Raw genomic sequence first — 15,484 nt, forward strand, 5'->3', positions numbered from 1 at the left:
TGGCCCCGGCCGCCCGCGTGGCTGGGTCCTGTGCCTGTGCATCTGTGTGTGGTGAGGGGATGGTGACCTGAGCAGCTCCCCACTCCACGCAGGGTCCCCTGTGCTTCCTCCCAGCCGTGCCTGCCTCCTGCCTCCTCCAGGAAGCCCCCCGTGCCCCCTCCGGCCTGCCTGTGTCGTTCATCGCGTGAAGAAAGGCAGGACTGACCGCTCAGTTCTCTGAGCTGAAGGAGCCCAGCGTGGGGTGCTGGGAGGCTCCTCCGGAGCCCACCAGGGGCCGCTCTCAGCTCCCAGCCACAGGAGCCCCCACTGCCTGGGGCACGGCCAGCTGCCTGGTAGCGGGAGCCACTGCCTGGGGCACGGCCAGCTGCCTGGTAGCGGGAGCCACGTCCACCTTCAGAGCTAGCAGGGTGGCAATTTGATCCCCCTGAATGCGTGTGTTCTGGGTGCTTGTTTGCTGTCCTGCCCACAACGCTCCCGTGCAAAGGGGCCAGCTGGGGCTTCCACTGGCCGGGTCACGGCTCCGCCTGCTCCCCCGGCAACAGCGGGCAAACCAGGGCAGGCTGAAGCCAGGAGCCTGGAACTCCACCCAGGTCTCCCACGTGGGTGCAGGGGTCAGGCACCTGCGCCATCTTCCTCTGCTTTCCCGGGCCGGGAGCAGGGAGCTGCACTGGCGGCGGAGCAGCCGGGACTCAGGGCGCTCCCACAGGGGATGCCAGGGCCACAAGTGGCGGCTTAACCCATGGCGCCCCGACCTTGGGGTTCAAGCACGCATGAGTGGGGAGCCAACTCCTCTTCAAACCACAGCAAGTGCTCTGCATGGTTCACTGGGCCGTGGCCAGGCCCCGCCATTCCCAGACACGGCCGTCTGCGGACTGTCTCCCTCCCAGCGGCATTCCGAACAGTGCTGTCAAGGTCACAGAACCAAGCCGGGCCAAGGTGCGTCCAGAGGGGTGGACGTCTGGAGCCAGCACCTGAGCCTGGGCCTGGCCCCTCCTTTTCCAACCCTGGACGTCACTGGACGGGGCTGGGGTCTCCCGCTGGGAGGGTTCAGCTACGGCGGGGCTGGGGTCTCCCGCTGGGAGGGTTCAGCTACGGCGGGGCTGGGGTCTCCCGCTGGGAGGGTTCAGCTACGGCGTCCCGTGGACCAGGTGGCTATTGAGTGATTTGTGTCCAAGCAAAACTGAGTGCGGGGCCGGCGCCGTGGCGTAGCGGGTAAAGCCGCCGCCTGCAGTGCCGGAATCCCATATGGGCGCTGGTTCAGTTCCCGGCTGCTCTGCTTCCCAATCCAGCTCTCTGCCATGGCCTGGGAAAGCAGCAGAAGATGCCCAAGTGCATGAGCCCCTGAGCCCACGAGAGACCCAGAGGAAGCTCCTGGCTCCTGGCTCCAGCCTGGCCCAGCTTCGGCCGCAGTGGCATCTGGGGAGGGAGCCAGCGGATGGAAGACCTCTGTGTCTGTTCTGCCTCTGCCTCCGTGTACCCCACCTTTAAAACAAACAAACAAGTCTTAAAAAACAGACCTGAGGCTGGCGCCACGGCTCACTAGGCTAATCCTCCGCCTGCGGTGCCGGCACACCGGGTTCTAGTCCCGGTTGGGGCACCGATTCTGTCCCGGTTGCCCCTCTTCCAGGCCAGCTCTCTGCTATGGCCCGGGAAGGCAGTGGAGGATGGCCCAAGTCCTTGGGCCCTGCACCCCATGGGAGACCAGGAGAAGCACCTGGCTCCTGCCATCGGATCAGCGCGGTGCGCCGGCCGCAGCGCGCCTACTGCAGCGGCCATTGGAGGGTGAACCAACAGCAAAAGGAAGACCTTTCTCTCTGTCTCTCACTGTCCACTCTGCCTGTCAAAAAAAACAAAACAAAACAAAACAAAAAAAACAGACCTGAGCTGCAGCATCTGAAAAGGCAGGGGGCAGGGGGCACGGTGGGGGGCGGGGGCAGGGCACTGGTCCTGGATCTGGGGGGGCACGGTGGGGGGCGGGGGCAGGGCACTGGTCCTGGATCTGGGGGGGCACGGTGGGGGGCGGGGGCAGGGCACTGGTCCTGGATCTGGGGGGGCACGGTGGGGGGCGGGGGCAGGGCACTGGTCCTGGATCTGGGGGGGCACGGTGGGGGGCGGGGGCAGGGCACTGGTCCTGGATCTGGGGGGGGCACGGTGGGAGGCGGGGCAGGGCACTGGTCCTGGATCTGGGGGGGCACGGTGGGGGGCGGGGGCAGGGCACTGGTCCTGGATCTGGGGGGGCACGGTGGGGGGCGGGGGCAGGGCACTGGTCCTGGATCTGGGGGGGCACGGTGGGGGGCGGGGGCAGGGCACTGGTCCTGGATCTGGGGGGGGCACGGTGGGAGGCGGGGCAGGGCACTGGTCCTGGATCTGGGGGGCACGGTGGGGGGCGGGGGCAGGGCACTGGTCCTGGATCTGGGGGGGCATGGTGGGGGGCGGGGGCAGGGCACTGGTCCTGGATCTGGGGGGGCACGGTGGGAGGCGGGGCAGGCACTGGTCCTGGATCTGGGGGGGCACGGTGGGGGGTGGGGGCAGGGGGCACTGGTCCTGGATCTGGGGGGCACGGTGGGGGGCGGGGCAGGGCACTGGTCCTGGATCTGGGGGGCACGGTGGAGGGCGGGGCAGGGCACTGGTCCTGGATCTGGGGGGCACGGTGGGGGGCGGGGGCAGGGGGCACTGGTCCTGGATCTGGGGGGCCCGGTGGGGGGCGGGGGCAGGGGGCACTGGTCCTGGATCTGGGGGGCACGGTGGGGGGCGGGGGCAGGGCACTGGTCCTGGATCTGGGGGGGCACGGTGGGAGGTGGGGGCAGGGGGCACTGGTCCTGGATCTGGGGGGGCACGGTGGGGGGCGGGGGCAGGCACTGGTCCTGGATCTGGGGTGCACGGTGGGAGGCGGGGGCAGGGCACTGGTCCTGGATCTGGGGGGGCACGGTGGGAGGCGGGGGCAGGGGGCACTGGTCCTGGATCTGGGGGGCACGGTGGGGGGCGGGGGCAGGGGGCACTGGTCCTGGATCTGGGGGGCACGGTGGGGGGCGGGGCAGGGCACTGGTCCTGGATCTGGGGGGCACGGTGGAGGGCGGGGCAGGACACTGGTCCTGGATCTGGGGGGCACGGTGGGGGGCGGGGGCAGGGCACTGGTCCTGGATCTGGGGGGCACGGTGGGGGGCGGGGGCAGGGGGCACTGGTCCTGGATCTGGGGGGCACGGTGGGGGGCGGGGGCAGGGCACTGGTCCTGGATCTGGGGGGCACGGTGGGGGGCGGGGGCAGGGGGCACTGGTCCTGGATCTGGGGGGGCACGGTGGGGGGCGGGGGCAGGCACTGGTCCTGGATCTGGGGTGCACGGTGGGAGGCGGGGGCAGGGCACTGGTCCTGGATCTGGGGGGGCACGGTGGGAGGCGGGGGCAGGGGGCACTGGTCCTGGATCTGGGGGGCACGGTGGGGGGCGGGGGCAGGGGGCACTGGTCCTGGATCTGGGGGGCACGGTGGGGGGCGGGGGCAGGGGGCACTGGTCCTGGATCTGGGGGGCACGGTGGGAGGCGGGGGCAGGGGGCACTGGTCCTGGATCTGGGGGGGCACGGTGGGAGGCGGGGGCAGGGGGCACTGGTCCTGGATCTGGGGGTGCACGGTGGGGGGCGGGGGCAGGGCACTGGTCCTGGATCTGGGGGGGCACGGTGGGGGGCGGGGCAGGGCACTGGTCCTGGATCTGGGGGGCACGGTGGGGGGCGGGGGCAGGGGGCACTGGTCCTGGATCTGGGGGGCACGGTGGGAGGCGGGGGCAGGGGGCACTGGTCCTGGATCTGGGGGGCACGGTGGGGGGCGGGGGCAGGGGGCACTGGTCCTGGATCTGGGGGGCCCGGTGGGAGGCGGGGGCAGGGGGCACTGGTCCTGGATCTGGGGGGGCACGGTGGGAGGCGGGGGCAGGGGGCACTGGTCCTGGATCTGGGGGTGCACGGTGGGGGGCGGGGGCAGGGCACTGGTCCTGGATCTGGGGGGGCACGGTGGGGGGCGGGGGCAGGGCACTGGTCTTGGATCTGGGGGGCCACGATGGGGGGCGGGGGCAGGGCACTGGTCCTGGATCTGGGGGTGCACGGTGGGAGGCGGGGGCAGGGCACTGGTTCTGGATCTGGGGGTGCACGGTGGGGGGCGGGGGCAGGCACTGGTTCCAGATCTGGGGGTGCACGGTGATAGGTGGGGGTAGGGCACTAGTTCCGGATCTGGGGGTGCACGGTGGGAGGTGGGGGCAGGGCACTGGTTCCAGATCTGGGGGTGCACGGTGGGAGGTGGAGGCAGGGCACTGGTCCTGGATCTGGGGGTGCAGGGTGGGAGGTGGGGGCAGGGCACTGGTTCCAGATCTGGGGGTGCACAGTGGGAGGCGGGGGCAGGGCACTGGTCCTGGATCTGGGGGTGCACGGTGGGAGGCGGGGCAGGCACTGGTTCCGGATCTGGGGGTGCACGGGGCAGGCACTGGTCCTGGATCTGGGGGTGCACGGTGGGAGGCGGGGGCAGGGCACTGGTTCTGGATCTGGGGTGCACGGTGGGGGGCGGGGGCAGGGCACTGGTCCTGGATCTGGGGGTGCACGGTGGGAGGCGGGGGCAGGGCACTGGTTCTGGATCTGGGGGTGCACGGTGGGGGGCGGGGGCAGGCACTGGTTCCAGATCTGGGGGTGCACGGTGGGGGGCGGGGGCAGGGCACTGGTCCTGGATCTGGGGGTGCACGGTGGGAGGTGGGGGCAGGGCACTGGTTCCAGATCTGGGGGTGCATGGTGGGAGGTGGAGGCAGGGCACTGGTCCTGGATCTGGGGGTGCACGGTGGGAGGTGGGGGCAGGGCACTGGTTCCGGATCTGGGGGTGCACAGTGGGAGGCGGGGGCAGGGCACTGGTCCCGGATCTGGGGTGCACGGTGGGAGGCGGGGGCAGGGCACTGGTCCCGGATCTGGGTGTGCACGGTGGGGGGCGGGGGCAGGGCACTGGTCCCGGATCTGGGGGTGCACGGTGGGAGGCGGGGGTAGGGCACTGGTCCTGGATCTGGGGTGCACGGTGGGAGGCGGGGCAGGGCACTGGTCCTGGATCTGGGGTGCACGGTGGGAGGCGGGGCAGGGCACTGGTCCTGGATCTGGGGGTGCACGGTGGGAGGCGGGGGCAGGGCACTGGTCCCGGATCTGGGGTGCACGGTGGGAGGCGGGGCAGGCACTGGTTCCGGATCTGGGGGTGCACGGGGCAGGCACTGGTCCTGGATCTGGGGGTGCACGGTGGAAGCCGGGGGCAGGGCACTGGTTCTGGATCTGGGGTGCACGGTGGGGGGCGGGGGCAGGGCACTGGTCCTGGATCTGGGGGTGCACGGTGGGAGGCGGGGGCAGGGCACTGGTTCTGGATCTGGGGGTGCACGGTGGGGGGCGGGGGCAGGCACTGGTTCCAGATCTGGGGGTGCACGGTGGGGGGCGGGGGCAGGGCACTGGTCCTGGATCTGGGGGTGCACGGTGGGAGGTGGGGGCAGGGCACTGGTTCCGGATCTGGGGGTGCACAGTGGGAGGCGGGGGCAGGGCACTGGTCCCGGATCTGGGGTGCACGGTGGGAGGCGGGGGCAGGGCACTGGTCCCGGATCTGGGTGTGCACGGTGGGGGGCGGGGGCAGGGCACTGGTCCTGGATCTGGGGGTGCACGGTGGAAGGCGGGGGCAGGGCACTGGTCCCGGATCTGGGGGTGCACGGTGGGAGGCGGGGGTAGGGCACTGGTCCTGGATCTGGGGGGCACGGTGGGAGGCGGGGGCAGGGCACTCGTCCCGGATCTGGGGGTGCACGGTGGGAGGCGGGGGCATGGCACTGGTTCTGGATCTGGGGTGCACGGTGGGGGGCGGGGGCAGGGCACTGGTCCTGGATCTGGGGGGGCACGGTGGGAGGCGGGGCAGGCACTGGTCCTGGATCTGGGGGTGCACGGTGGGAGGCGGGGCAGGGCACTGGTTCCGGATCTGGGGGTGCACGGTGGGAGGCGGGGCAGGCACTGGTTCCAGATCTGGGGGTGCACGGTGGGAGGTGGGGTGTTCCTGAGCTCTGCTTCCTTCCCCTGCCCCTCAGACAGGTGAGGTGTGCAGGACGGACCCTAAGTCAGGTCCACAGGGAGGGCAGTGGGCCCCGCCTTCTCCCCAGCCCTGGCCGCCAGGGCTCAGGCAGGACAAGGACAGAGGTGGGAGCTGGGAGCCGCTGGCCTCTTCTCCAGGTGCCCGGGGCGGGGCCTGCAGCTTCCTGCCTCTGCAGCCCCTCCCTCCGTCCCCCACCTCAGACAGGAGCTGGCAAGTCCTGGGGAGAGAGCCAGCCCGCCTCCAGCTTCCCCTCTGCTGGGGGTGCACCTGGGGTTCCTCGGCTTCGGGGGTGGGCGCTCCCCTGGCCGGCCCTGATGTCCCTGGGCAAAGCGTCCCTCCCAGGAACTGTGTCTCCCAGGGCTGGGAGGCCGTCGGGATTCACCGTGAGACGCAGCCCTGGAAGGGGAACTGGGCCGGCGGGCGTCCAATCCTCCCCCCAAAGTCCACCCAGGAGGGGAGTCCCAGGGGACGCAGGCGGGGTGCAGGAGAAGACCCCTGCCCCTGAGGGCGCCTCAAGGTGTCCAGGGAGGGCAGAGTCCTGGGCTGGCGGGGGCAGCTGAGTGCGGTGGAAGGAGAAGGCTGCGCCAAGATGGCCGCTGGCAAGCGAGCGCCAGTTACTTGGGAACGGCTTCAGAAACAACCTGGCAAAGGAGCCTGCCTGGCAACAGGCTGTGATTGGTTGGGGCATAGACTGCCCCTTGACTGGATTGGCTGCCTTGGCTATATAAGCCGCTGCACCAACTGAAATAAACGAGTCTGCGGGCTGTTCCGCTGGCCTGCTTCCACCCGGCTCCCAGGGTCTGTGTGGTGACTCCACACCTCTTGCCCCCACCGCTCATCCTCTCAGAACGAATCCACAGCAACAGTGCCGGAGGTCTCCAGAGACTTTGCCGGGGCCCAGCCAGGTGCACGGGGCAGCTGCAAGCAGGGGGTCCCCCCGGCCACCACCCTGGGGTCTTCAGGCCGTCTGTCCCAGTCAGCTCAGGAGGGGGTCCCACCCCCCACTTTGAGCAGGAGCCCCCACTCAGGGCACCAGAGCATTGCCAGAGAGCTGGCAACGTGGACCCACATGCATTCCCACGGGGCACGGGTGCTCTGGCCCCTCCACGGGCGGGCATGAGAGCCGATGCCAGGAAGCCTGCTTCCTGTAATGTCTGTTCCGTCAACAGAAAGAACAAAGCCCTGGAATTCCACTCCCTGCCCCTGCTGGGGCGAGGGCCTCCCTCCTTCCCTCCCTCCCTGCCCTTCCCCTGGGGATGGAATTTCTGGGGGGGAAATGAGGACGCCCAGCGTCTTCCTGGTGGCCCTGCCCAGCCCTGCCCGCCTGCCCAGACCTTTAAAACCGCAGTTCGCCTCTCAGTGCCAGACGAGCCAGGAGCCAGCACCATGCAGCTGAACTTCCAGGGCCTGCGGGCCCTGGTGACCGGAGCAGGGAAAGGTGGGTGTGAGCAGGTGGGCGCAGGCCCTGCCTGCCATCCCAGCCACAGCAGCAGCTAAGCCCCCTGCCCCCCGCCCACCGTGGCCCTGGGACCTGGGCAGGAGCTGCTCCTCACCAGATGGCTGCAGGGCCTCGGCCCGGGCCAGCAGCCCTCACTGGTCAACACAGGAGACCCTCCTCCTGGGAGCGGTGAGCTCGCCCCGACCTCGGCGCGGCCCCCAGGCCCACAGTGGGCAGAGGCAGTGTCCAGCCGGGCCTCTTCTGTCGGGCTCGGTGGAAGGGGGCTGCTCTCGGGGGCCTCTCTGGCAGGATCTTGGTCAGCCAGGCCTCTGGCCTGGGACCCCGCTCGGCTCCGGGGCGGGAGGAGCTCCTGCTCCCTGGACCCCAGCACTGACCAGGGCACCCACCCACGGAGTCCACCCCTGCAGGGATCGGCCGGGACACCGTGAAGGCGCTGCACGCTCGGGGAGCCAACGTGGTGGCCGTGAGTCGCACCCACGCTGACCTGGTCCATCTCTCCCAGGAGGTGAGGCATGTGGCCCTGGCCCGGCCCCGGCCTGCCCCTCACAGCCTCCAGGACACCTCCTGAGTTGCCGGGACGCCCACCCCCACCCTGCCCACTGCCCCATGTCTCCCACAGTGCCCCGGGGTGGAGCCCGTGTGCGTGGATCTGGGTGACTGGGAGGCCACGGAGCGGGCGCTGGGCGGCGTGGGCCCCGTGGACCTGCTGGTGAACAACGCAGCGGTGGCGCTGGTGCAGCCCTTCCTGGAGGTCACCAAGGAGGCCTTTGACAGGTGGGGGTGGGACAGCGGTCAGGGGAGGCTGGGCGGGACGTAGGCCCCGAAGGGCAGGCAGAGACGCCGCCTCCCTCTCTTGCTAGATCCTTCCACGTGAACCTGCGCTCTGTGTTCCAGGTGTCCCAGGTGAGCCAGCAGAGGGGCGGCCCAGCGATGATGGGCAGGGGTGGGCTGGGGTCAGCTGACGCCCACTCGGCTTCTAGATAGTAGCCAGGGGCATGATCGACCGCGGAGTGCCCGGCTCCATTGTCAACGTCTCCAGCATGGTGGCCCACGTCACCTTTCCCAACCTGTCTGCCTACAGTAAGTCCTGCTCAGCCAGCGCCCATCCGTCCCGCACCCTGGGGTAGGAGGGCTCCGTCCCAAAGGGGACTCAGTGCTGCCTTCCCCCAACAGGCTCCACCAAGGGCGCGATGACCATGCTGACCAAAGCCATGGCCATGGAGCTGGGGCCACACAAGGTGGGGGCTGGGAGTGAAACGAGGCTGGAGCCTGGCTCTGGGCAGTGGGGTCAAAGGTTGGCTGAACTCGGTAAACACTCAGTCCTGGGGGGAGGGGCACCAGGGGATGTGGGGCCAGGGCCCGTCGAGCCACGCAGGCCGCCACCCCGGTTCCCGCCTCAGATCCGCGTGAACTCCGTGAACCCCACGGTGGTGCTGACCGCCATGGGCCAGAATGTCACCGCCAACGCTGAATTCGCCCAGAAGCTGAAGGAGCGCCACCCTCTGAGAAAGTTCGCAGGTCCGGGGGCAGGAGGGAGGGGGCACTGGCGGACGGCCCCGCGCGGCCGAGCCGCCGCCCTGACCGGCTCGCTGCCCCGCAGAGGTGGAGGACGTGGTCAACAGCATCCTCTTCCTGCTCAGCGACCGCAGCGCCTCCACCAGCGGCTCGGGCATCCTCGTGGACGCCGGCTACCTGGCCTCCTAGAGCGCCTGGCGTCCAGCGACCGGAGGGGCTTGGCTTCGCGTTTGCCCAGGCCCCGTCTGGCCGCCCCCCCACCCCACGCCACAGCTGGCCCAGCGCCCAGCGCCGGCCCCGCCTCCACGCCAATTCCCGCCCCCCGCCGGCCACACCTCCTATCCCGGCCCAGCCTCCTGCGCGGCCCCGCCCCGACCACGCCTCCCAGCCCCGCCTCACTCCACGGCCCCGCCCCGACCACGCCTCCCAGCCCCGCCTTACTCCACGGCCCCGCCCCGACCACGCCTCGTCCGCCAGCGCTGGCCCCGCCTCCACGCCCGCTCTCCACCGCCCCTTCCATGGCCATGACGTCAGCGTCGCGCTCATCCTGAGATCCCGCCCTGTCTCCTGCGACGTCCGCAGCGCTGCCGGGCCGGATCCCTAAATAAATGGAGGCCGCTCTGCGGGACCCAGCTTTCCAGGGTCCTGTGCGACGCTCGGGAGGACGGGGAGAGGGGTCCGGGCGGCGGCCGATTCCACAGCGACCCTGCTCGCGACCCCAGGGCCGAGGCTCTTGCAGTCTGATGCTGTTGTGCCCCCGCTGCAGCGCCGGGCCAGTCCTGGGCTGGACTGAGGGCACAGGGCAGCTCCGTCCCTTCCTTGCACCTGTGGGGGAAGCGAGGGGGGATGCCCGGGCCTTGGGCCACCCTCTGGAGGGTAGGGGCGCCCCGAGGTGGGCCAGGAGGCCTGTGTGTGGGCAGGGAGTCCAGAGACAGCAGGGGAGGAACCAGGGAGTGCGGGGCCCCCAGCTGCTGCCCCCACCCCGCCCGGCCTGAGTCCTGGCCGGCTGTGCTTGCCTAAGCCAGGCCCTGGCGTGGCCCGTGGTGTCTAGAGGCTGTGGGGCCAGAGCTGGACAGTAGGCTGACCAGCACAGCTCCAGCCCTGGCCGAGGGGGCAGAGGATAAGGAGCTGGGGTCCTGTGGCAGCCGCACGTGGAGGTGGGGGGTGGGGGTGCCTCTGAGTGGCCAGCAGGACTGCCAAGGAGCAGGTCCTGGGGGACGCTGGCCGGGCCGGCTGGACAGGATCACGGGATGATTGAGAAGACGTGGACCTCCTGTCGTGGGCAAGGCCACGTGGCGGGGATGGTGGGTTTAACGTGTGGATGGACGAGTCAGGGGCTGTCCCTCCCTGGGCCTCTGGCTGGCAGGGGCAGGGTCCAAGGCTGGGAGCAGAGGGCAGGGTGGTCCCTGGAGGACTTCTGAGACGCACCTCCCGCTGCAGCCGGCCACCCTCGCCTGCAGCCTGTCCACCTCTGTGTCCACTCCGGCCACAGAAGGCCCTCAGGGCAGCGGTTCTAGACTTTCCCGCGTGATCCACACAACAGAGCAGCTTCTACGTGGACTCCCAGTGGGCACGCAGGCACGTGCCCGTCTGCAGCTGACCTGAAGGGCGGGGCTGGCTTTTGCTGACCAAAGGCGCTGGTGGGCTCTGAGGCCAGCTGGTGCTGGGGTCTTCTCTCCCCTGGGCCAGCCGGTGCGAGCCGCTCCCAGGCCTGCGGGGGGCCACTTCGCGTGTTCCCTCGGGGTTTGACTGCCACGACTGCTTTTTCTAATAATATTGGGAGGAAAAAGTGCCAGGGGCCGCTAATGTCCGTGGGTGCGGGCAGTTTGGGAAGCCTGGTGCCCGGGCCAGCAGGGGTCCGCCCCGGCCCGGCCGCGCCCCCAGCTGTCGGCCAATCACCGCCGCAGGGCAGGCCTTATTTGAATGTCCCCGTCCCCTCCCGGAAGGCCAGCCTGCGATTGGCCCCGCCGCGTCCCGCCCCCTCGCCCAGAGCTCCGAGTCCCGTGGCCCCGGCGCTCCGGGCCCAGACGGCGCCAACATGGAGCTGGGGCTGGCAGGCCGGCGCGTGCTGGTCACCGGGGCGGGCAAAGGTGGCCGGGGCCAAAGGCGGCGGGCGGGAGGAGGCGAGGGCGGCCGGGGGTCGGAGGTCGGCGGGGCTGGGAGCGCCCGCACTGAGCCGCGCTCCACGCAGGCATCGGGCGCGGCACCGTCCAGGCCCTGCACGCGGCGGGTGCACGGGTGGTGGCCGTGAGCCGAACCCGCGCAGACCTGGACAGCCTTGTCCGTGAGGTAGGCCCGGGCCCTGTCCTAGCTCTGCGGGTTGGGGGGCGCGGCCTGCGTGGGGCCCTCCCAGCCTTGGAAGGAGACTGAAACGGCAGCCTAGCAGGCCTGGGGCGGGGAGCGCCTGGGCAGGGCGGAAGCCAGCCGGCCCGGTCTGGCCTGGGGTGGTTGGGACCGACCCGACCCCTCCCCCCCTCCCTCCCGCCCCTCCCGCCGCCCTCCCTCGGGGCAGGAGTGCAAGCCCAGCCCTCCAGCCCCTGGGGTACCGACCCTCTGGTAGCGTAGCCCCTCCCCCACTACACACAGTGCCCCGGGGTAGAGCCCGTGTGCGTGGACCTGAGCGACTGGGAGGCCACGGAGCGGGCGCTGGGCGGCGTGGGCCCCGTGGACCTGCTGGTGAACAACGCAGCGGTGGCGCTGTTGCAGCCCTTCCTGGAGGTCACCAAGGAGGCCTGTGACACGTGAGCCAGTGGCGGCGCCTGGAGGGGGAGCGTGGCTGGGCAGCAGCCCTAGTCCCTGACCAGGGTCTGTCCCTCTGCCTCCAGGTCCTTCGACGTGAACCTGCGCGCCGTCATCCAGGTGTCCCAGGTGAGCTGTGTGGGAGGGCACAGAGCGCAGAGCGGGGGGGGGGGGGGGGGCGGCCGTCCTGCCTCACCCGCTCCTGCCTTCCAGATTGTGGCCAGGGGCATGATTGCCCGGGGAGCCCCCGGGGCCATCGTGAATGTGTCCAGCCAGGCCTCCCAACGCGCCCTGACCAACCACAGTGTCTACTGTGAGTGAGCCCTGCTGCACCTGTCCCCCCCCCCCCCCCCCGCCTGCCCCGTTCCCCGGCCACCCGGGCCCCATGACGTCCTCCTCGCAGGCTCCACCAAAGGTGCCCTGGACATGCTGACCAAGGTGATGGCCCTGGAGCTGGGGCCCCACAAGGTGAGCCAGCTCAGGTGTCTTCCCCCACTTGGCCCGCACGCCCAGGGCCCGGGCTGCCGTGCTGACGCCTGTCTGGGCGCAGATCCGAGTGAACGCGGTGAACCCCACCGTGGTGATGACACCCATGGGCCAGGCCAACTGGAGCAACCCCCACAAGGCCAAGCCTCTGCTGGACCGAATCCCGCTCGGCAAGTTTGCCGGTGAGCCGGGTGGGGGCCTCGCCCCTGTCCCTGTGGGGGGGTGGTGGCTGGGAGGGCAGGAGGCGGGCCGCCTCTGCCGTCCACACCCCTGACCCTGCCTTGCCCACAGAGGTGGAGCACGTGGTGGACGCCATCCTCTTCCTGCTGAGCGACCGGAGTGGCATGACCACAGGCTCCACCCTGCCGGTGGACGGGGGCTTCCTGGCTACCTGAGCCGCACGCGCCTCGGGGCCCCGTGGAGCCCCTCCCTGCCCCCAGCCCCAATAAACCCGTGTGCCGACTCCCAGGTGGGCAGTCTGTCAGGTTTTCGGGCAGGCTCCTAAAGGAGCTGGGGTAGGAGCCAGGGTGGCCTTTGGCCTGGGGCGGAGCCGAGACGCAGTTGTCAATGTTTGACAGCTCGGAGAGTGAAGAGCTTGGGGCGCGCATCTCTGTGACGGACAGCGCCCCTTGGCTTCTCGTGCCGTCTACACCGAGTGAGCCGCACCCTCCCCCGGCCTGGTTCTACCCAGCCGGCACCGAGTCGGGCTCTGGTTGTATTTGCCGACTCCCGTGGTGTATATAATCCTACCACGGTCGCGCGCAGGCCGTCGGTTTGACGTCGGGGAACTGTGGGGGCACCCGTGGCGGGGCACCTGTGCCCTGTGCACACGGCGGCACAGGCAGCCCCGGAGGCGCGGGCGGCGGTCTTGGGTGCAGACAGGAAGTGTGTGTTTGGAGTGGCCCTCTGCGGCACCGCCACTCACAACCACCTGGGTGACGCCCACAACAACCCTGGCCCTGACTTCAGTAACGCCTGTTCCCACACCTGACCACACCCTTGTCCACCCTGGCCCCTGTGCTGAGCCAGAAGGCTCCGTGAGGCCTGACCAGGCCGCAGCCCCCCGCGCACCGGCCCCCTGGCACCACGGGAACTGCCCACGCCCCTCCCAGGCTGGGGACGGGACACTGGCTCTGGGGCCGCCCAGCCAGTGTGCGGTGGGGCTCCGAGCCTCCTTTGGGAACCCGCACTTGGAGGTGCCGTCTGTGGGTGCGACGACCCCAGGGCTCCACCGCTGGGGGCTGGGCCAGGGGCCAGGCAGGTAGTGAGAGGCAGCAGCGGCTGATGGTGGAGAGTTTATTGTATAAAATAACAAGGGGCCGCCCGTCCCGGGCACCATGGACAGAACCCACCCCTCCCCCAGCAGGGAAGCCCAGCCTGGGGCTGCCCGCCCTGAGGGAGACCCTGCTCCCTCCCGGCCTCCGCGGGGGCCAGAGGAGGCGAAGAGGACAGGACCCCAGGCCCCAGCCTTGTCCCCATGCTTCCCCGCCCCCCACCCGCCCCCCCCACGCGTCTCTTCCGCCACTCTAGAACACGGTGCACTTCTTCCCCGGCTTCTTCACGGGGGGCGGGCAGAGCACGGCGCGGATGGCCTCGTCAAACACCGTCTTCAGGCCCCTCTGGGTCAGGGCCGAGCATTCCAGGTACTTGACGGAGCCTGGGGATGGCGCAGCGCTGACGAGGGCTGGGGGCCCACTGGGCGCCCGCCGCCCGGCCCTCGCCCCCACCGGCCGCGGGCCTCACCGATCTCCCTGGCCATGGCCAGGCCCTGGGGGTAGGTGATGGGCGCCAGCTTCTTGTCCCGCAGCCGCTCGATGGTGTCCTTGTCGTCACGGAGGTCCAGCTTGGTGCCCACCAGCAGGATGGGCGTGTGGGGGCAGTGGTGCCGCACCTCCGGGTACCACTGGGGGGACACAGGCTCTGACCCCGCAGGCGAGGGGCCCCGAGCCGAGGGGGCTGCCCTCCCACCCTGCCCAGGAGTGGGCAGTGGCTCCTGAGGCCTCTTCACTGCCCCCAGGCCCACACTTGGCTCCTCCAGCTTCATGGGGGGACCAGGGGCTGACAGGTTTGGCGGGGAAGATGCCCAAGCCAGGAAGCCAAGACCCACCCAGGCCCGCCCACCCTGGGCAGGGCAGGCACCCCCTCAGCCCTGCAAGGATGAGCAAGAGACCCCTGGCAAGCCCCTCCCCCAGCGCTGCCCTACCTTGGCACGAACGTTCTCGAAGGAGGCCGGGCTCACCAGGGAGAAGCAGATCAGAAACACGTCCTTGGGAGGAAGGGGCCGGCAGGCCGGTCAGGGCGTGTCCAGGGCCCCCCACCCCCGGGCTCCCAGGGCTGGCCCGTGGCCACCTACGGTCTGGGGGTAGGAGAGCGGCCGCAGCCGGTCGTAGTCCTCCTGCCCGGCCGTGTCCCACAGCCCCAGGTTCACCGGCTTCCCGTCCACCATCACGTTGGCAGAGTAGTTGTCAAAGCTGCCCGGGCAGAGGGGAGGGGTCAGCTGCCCTGCGGGGCTGGAGCTCGGGGGGACCCCCGCCCCGGCCCCGCGCACTCACACGGTGGGGATGTACTCCCCGGGGAACGCGTTGGTCGTGTAGCTGATCAGCAAGCACGTCTTCCCCACGGCGCTGCGGACAGAGGCGCCCACGTGGCTCCCAGCTCCTCCTCTACAGCCCGGAACGCAGCCCCCTCCCCGGGGTCCCAGGGGTGGATGGCGGCCAGGGCAGCCCGACGGGCCTCGGGTGGAGCGGGCCCCCGACCCTGGAGTTCCCGGCGCCCGGGGAGGGCGGGGAGCGGAGCGGGAGCGGGCGAGGCCGGCTGAGGCTCAGCCCAGGTGAGGCCTGGCCCCACCCACCGGGGGTACGGGGCGTCGGCCCGCAGCATCAGGTGGGCCGGGCTGGAGGCCGGAGGCCGCGGGGCTGGGAGCCCGCCCCGCCCCACGCCACCCCGCCCCACCCTGCCCGGTCCCGGGGCGCACGCGGCCTGCGCGGGGGGCAGCGGGGCCGCCTCGCAGGACCCCAGCCGCTGGCCACCCCGCCCCTGCCCGGGCCGCGCCCCCGGGGCCGCCCCCACCGCGCTGCGGGCCGGCTCCGGGCCGCGCACTCACCCGTCGCCGACCACCACGCACTTGATGGCCTGCATGGGCGCGGGCCGGGCGGCGGCGGGCGCGGCCGCGAGCCGAGCTGCGGAGAAATGCCAGCGCCGCAGCGGCCGCGG

General features: G+C 71.1%; 3 protein-coding genes across 5 annotated transcripts; 2 read left to right on the forward strand and 1 right to left on the reverse strand.

The window, feature by feature from the left end:
• The first annotated feature begins 654 nt into the window (after positions 1-654).
• LOC133776968 (carbonyl reductase [NADPH] 2) lies at positions 655-9,673 on the forward strand. 2 transcript variants are annotated; one of them, XM_062216327.1, is made up of 8 exons: positions 655-936; positions 7,939-8,036; positions 8,151-8,305; positions 8,392-8,434; positions 8,512-8,611; positions 8,705-8,769; positions 8,932-9,049; positions 9,132-9,673. In XM_062216327.1, the coding sequence occupies exons 1-8, from the start codon at positions 771-773 to the stop codon at positions 9,233-9,235; spliced, it is 849 nt and encodes a 282-aa protein (XP_062072311.1). In that variant the 5' UTR covers positions 655-770; the 3' UTR covers positions 9,236-9,673. The 2 variants fall into 2 exon arrangements, with proteins under 2 accessions (XP_062072311.1, XP_062072312.1); XM_062216328.1 differs by lacking the exon at positions 655-936 and adding an exon at positions 7,429-7,510.
• A 1,355-nt stretch (positions 9,674-11,028) lies between these two features.
• On the forward strand, positions 11,029-12,739 carry LOC133776848 (L-xylulose reductase). Its single transcript, XM_062216116.1, has 8 exons — positions 11,029-11,136; positions 11,238-11,335; positions 11,633-11,787; positions 11,872-11,914; positions 11,999-12,098; positions 12,189-12,253; positions 12,336-12,453; positions 12,563-12,739. Exons 1-8 carry the CDS (start codon positions 11,085-11,087, stop codon positions 12,664-12,666), a joined length of 735 nt encoding a protein of 244 aa, XP_062072100.1. The 5' UTR covers positions 11,029-11,084; the 3' UTR covers positions 12,667-12,739.
• Positions 12,740-13,775: 1,036 nt separating this feature from the next.
• Positions 13,776-15,444, reverse strand: RAC3 (Rac family small GTPase 3). 2 transcript variants are annotated; one of them, XM_062215937.1, is made up of 6 exons: positions 15,375-15,444; positions 14,824-14,895; positions 14,625-14,742; positions 14,475-14,537; positions 14,015-14,174; positions 13,776-13,928 (listed from the first exon to the last, which is right to left on the reverse strand). In XM_062215937.1, the coding sequence occupies exons 1-6, from the start codon at positions 15,407-15,409 to the stop codon at positions 13,798-13,800; spliced, it is 579 nt and encodes a 192-aa protein (XP_062071921.1). In that variant the 5' UTR covers positions 15,410-15,444; the 3' UTR covers positions 13,776-13,797. The 2 variants fall into 2 exon arrangements, with proteins under 2 accessions (XP_062071921.1, XP_062071922.1); XM_062215938.1 differs by having other exon boundaries at positions 13,868-13,929; positions 14,012-14,174.
• Between the last annotated feature and the right edge of the window lie 40 nt (positions 15,445-15,484).

This window comes from Lepus europaeus, chromosome 18 (assembly GCF_033115175.1).
Source record: "Lepus europaeus isolate LE1 chromosome 18, mLepTim1.pri, whole genome shotgun sequence".
NCBI lineage: Eukaryota > Metazoa > Chordata > Mammalia > Lagomorpha > Leporidae > Lepus > Lepus europaeus.

What these genes read in the sequence shown, in the direction of transcription:
- LOC133776968 (XM_062216327.1), top strand. Translation starts at nt 771, where the DNA reads ATGAGTGGGGAGCCAACTCCTCTTCAAACCACAGCAAGTGCTCTGCAT. An exon ending in CTGTGTTCCAGGTGTCCCAG is followed by an intron (nt 8,435 to 8,511) that starts GTGAGCCAGCAG and finishes CTCGGCTTCTAG; the next exon opens with ATAGTAGCCAGGGGCATGAT. An exon ending in TCCCAACCTGTCTGCCTACA is followed by an intron (nt 8,612 to 8,704) that starts GTAAGTCCTGCT and finishes TTCCCCCAACAG; the next exon opens with GCTCCACCAAGGGCGCGATG.
- LOC133776848 (XM_062216116.1), top strand. Translation starts at nt 11,085, where the DNA reads ATGGAGCTGGGGCTGGCAGGCCGGCGCGTGCTGGTCACCGGGGCGGGC. An exon ending in TGGACAGCCTTGTCCGTGAG is followed by an intron (nt 11,336 to 11,632) that starts GTAGGCCCGGGC and finishes CACTACACACAG; the next exon opens with TGCCCCGGGGTAGAGCCCGT. An exon ending in CCCGCTCGGCAAGTTTGCCG is followed by an intron (nt 12,454 to 12,562) that starts GTGAGCCGGGTG and finishes CCTTGCCCACAG; the next exon opens with AGGTGGAGCACGTGGTGGAC.
- RAC3 (XM_062215937.1), bottom strand. Translation starts at nt 15,409, where the DNA reads ATGCAGGCCATCAAGTGCGTGGTGGTCGGCGACGG. An exon ending in GGGGAGTACATCCCCACCGT is followed by an intron (nt 14,743 to 14,823) that starts GTGAGTGCGCGG and finishes CTGCCCGGGCAG; the next exon opens with CTTTGACAACTACTCTGCCA. An exon ending in GGCCATGGCCAGGGAGATCG is followed by an intron (nt 13,929 to 14,014) that starts GTGAGGCCCGCG and finishes CGCCATCCCCAG; the next exon opens with GCTCCGTCAAGTACCTGGAA.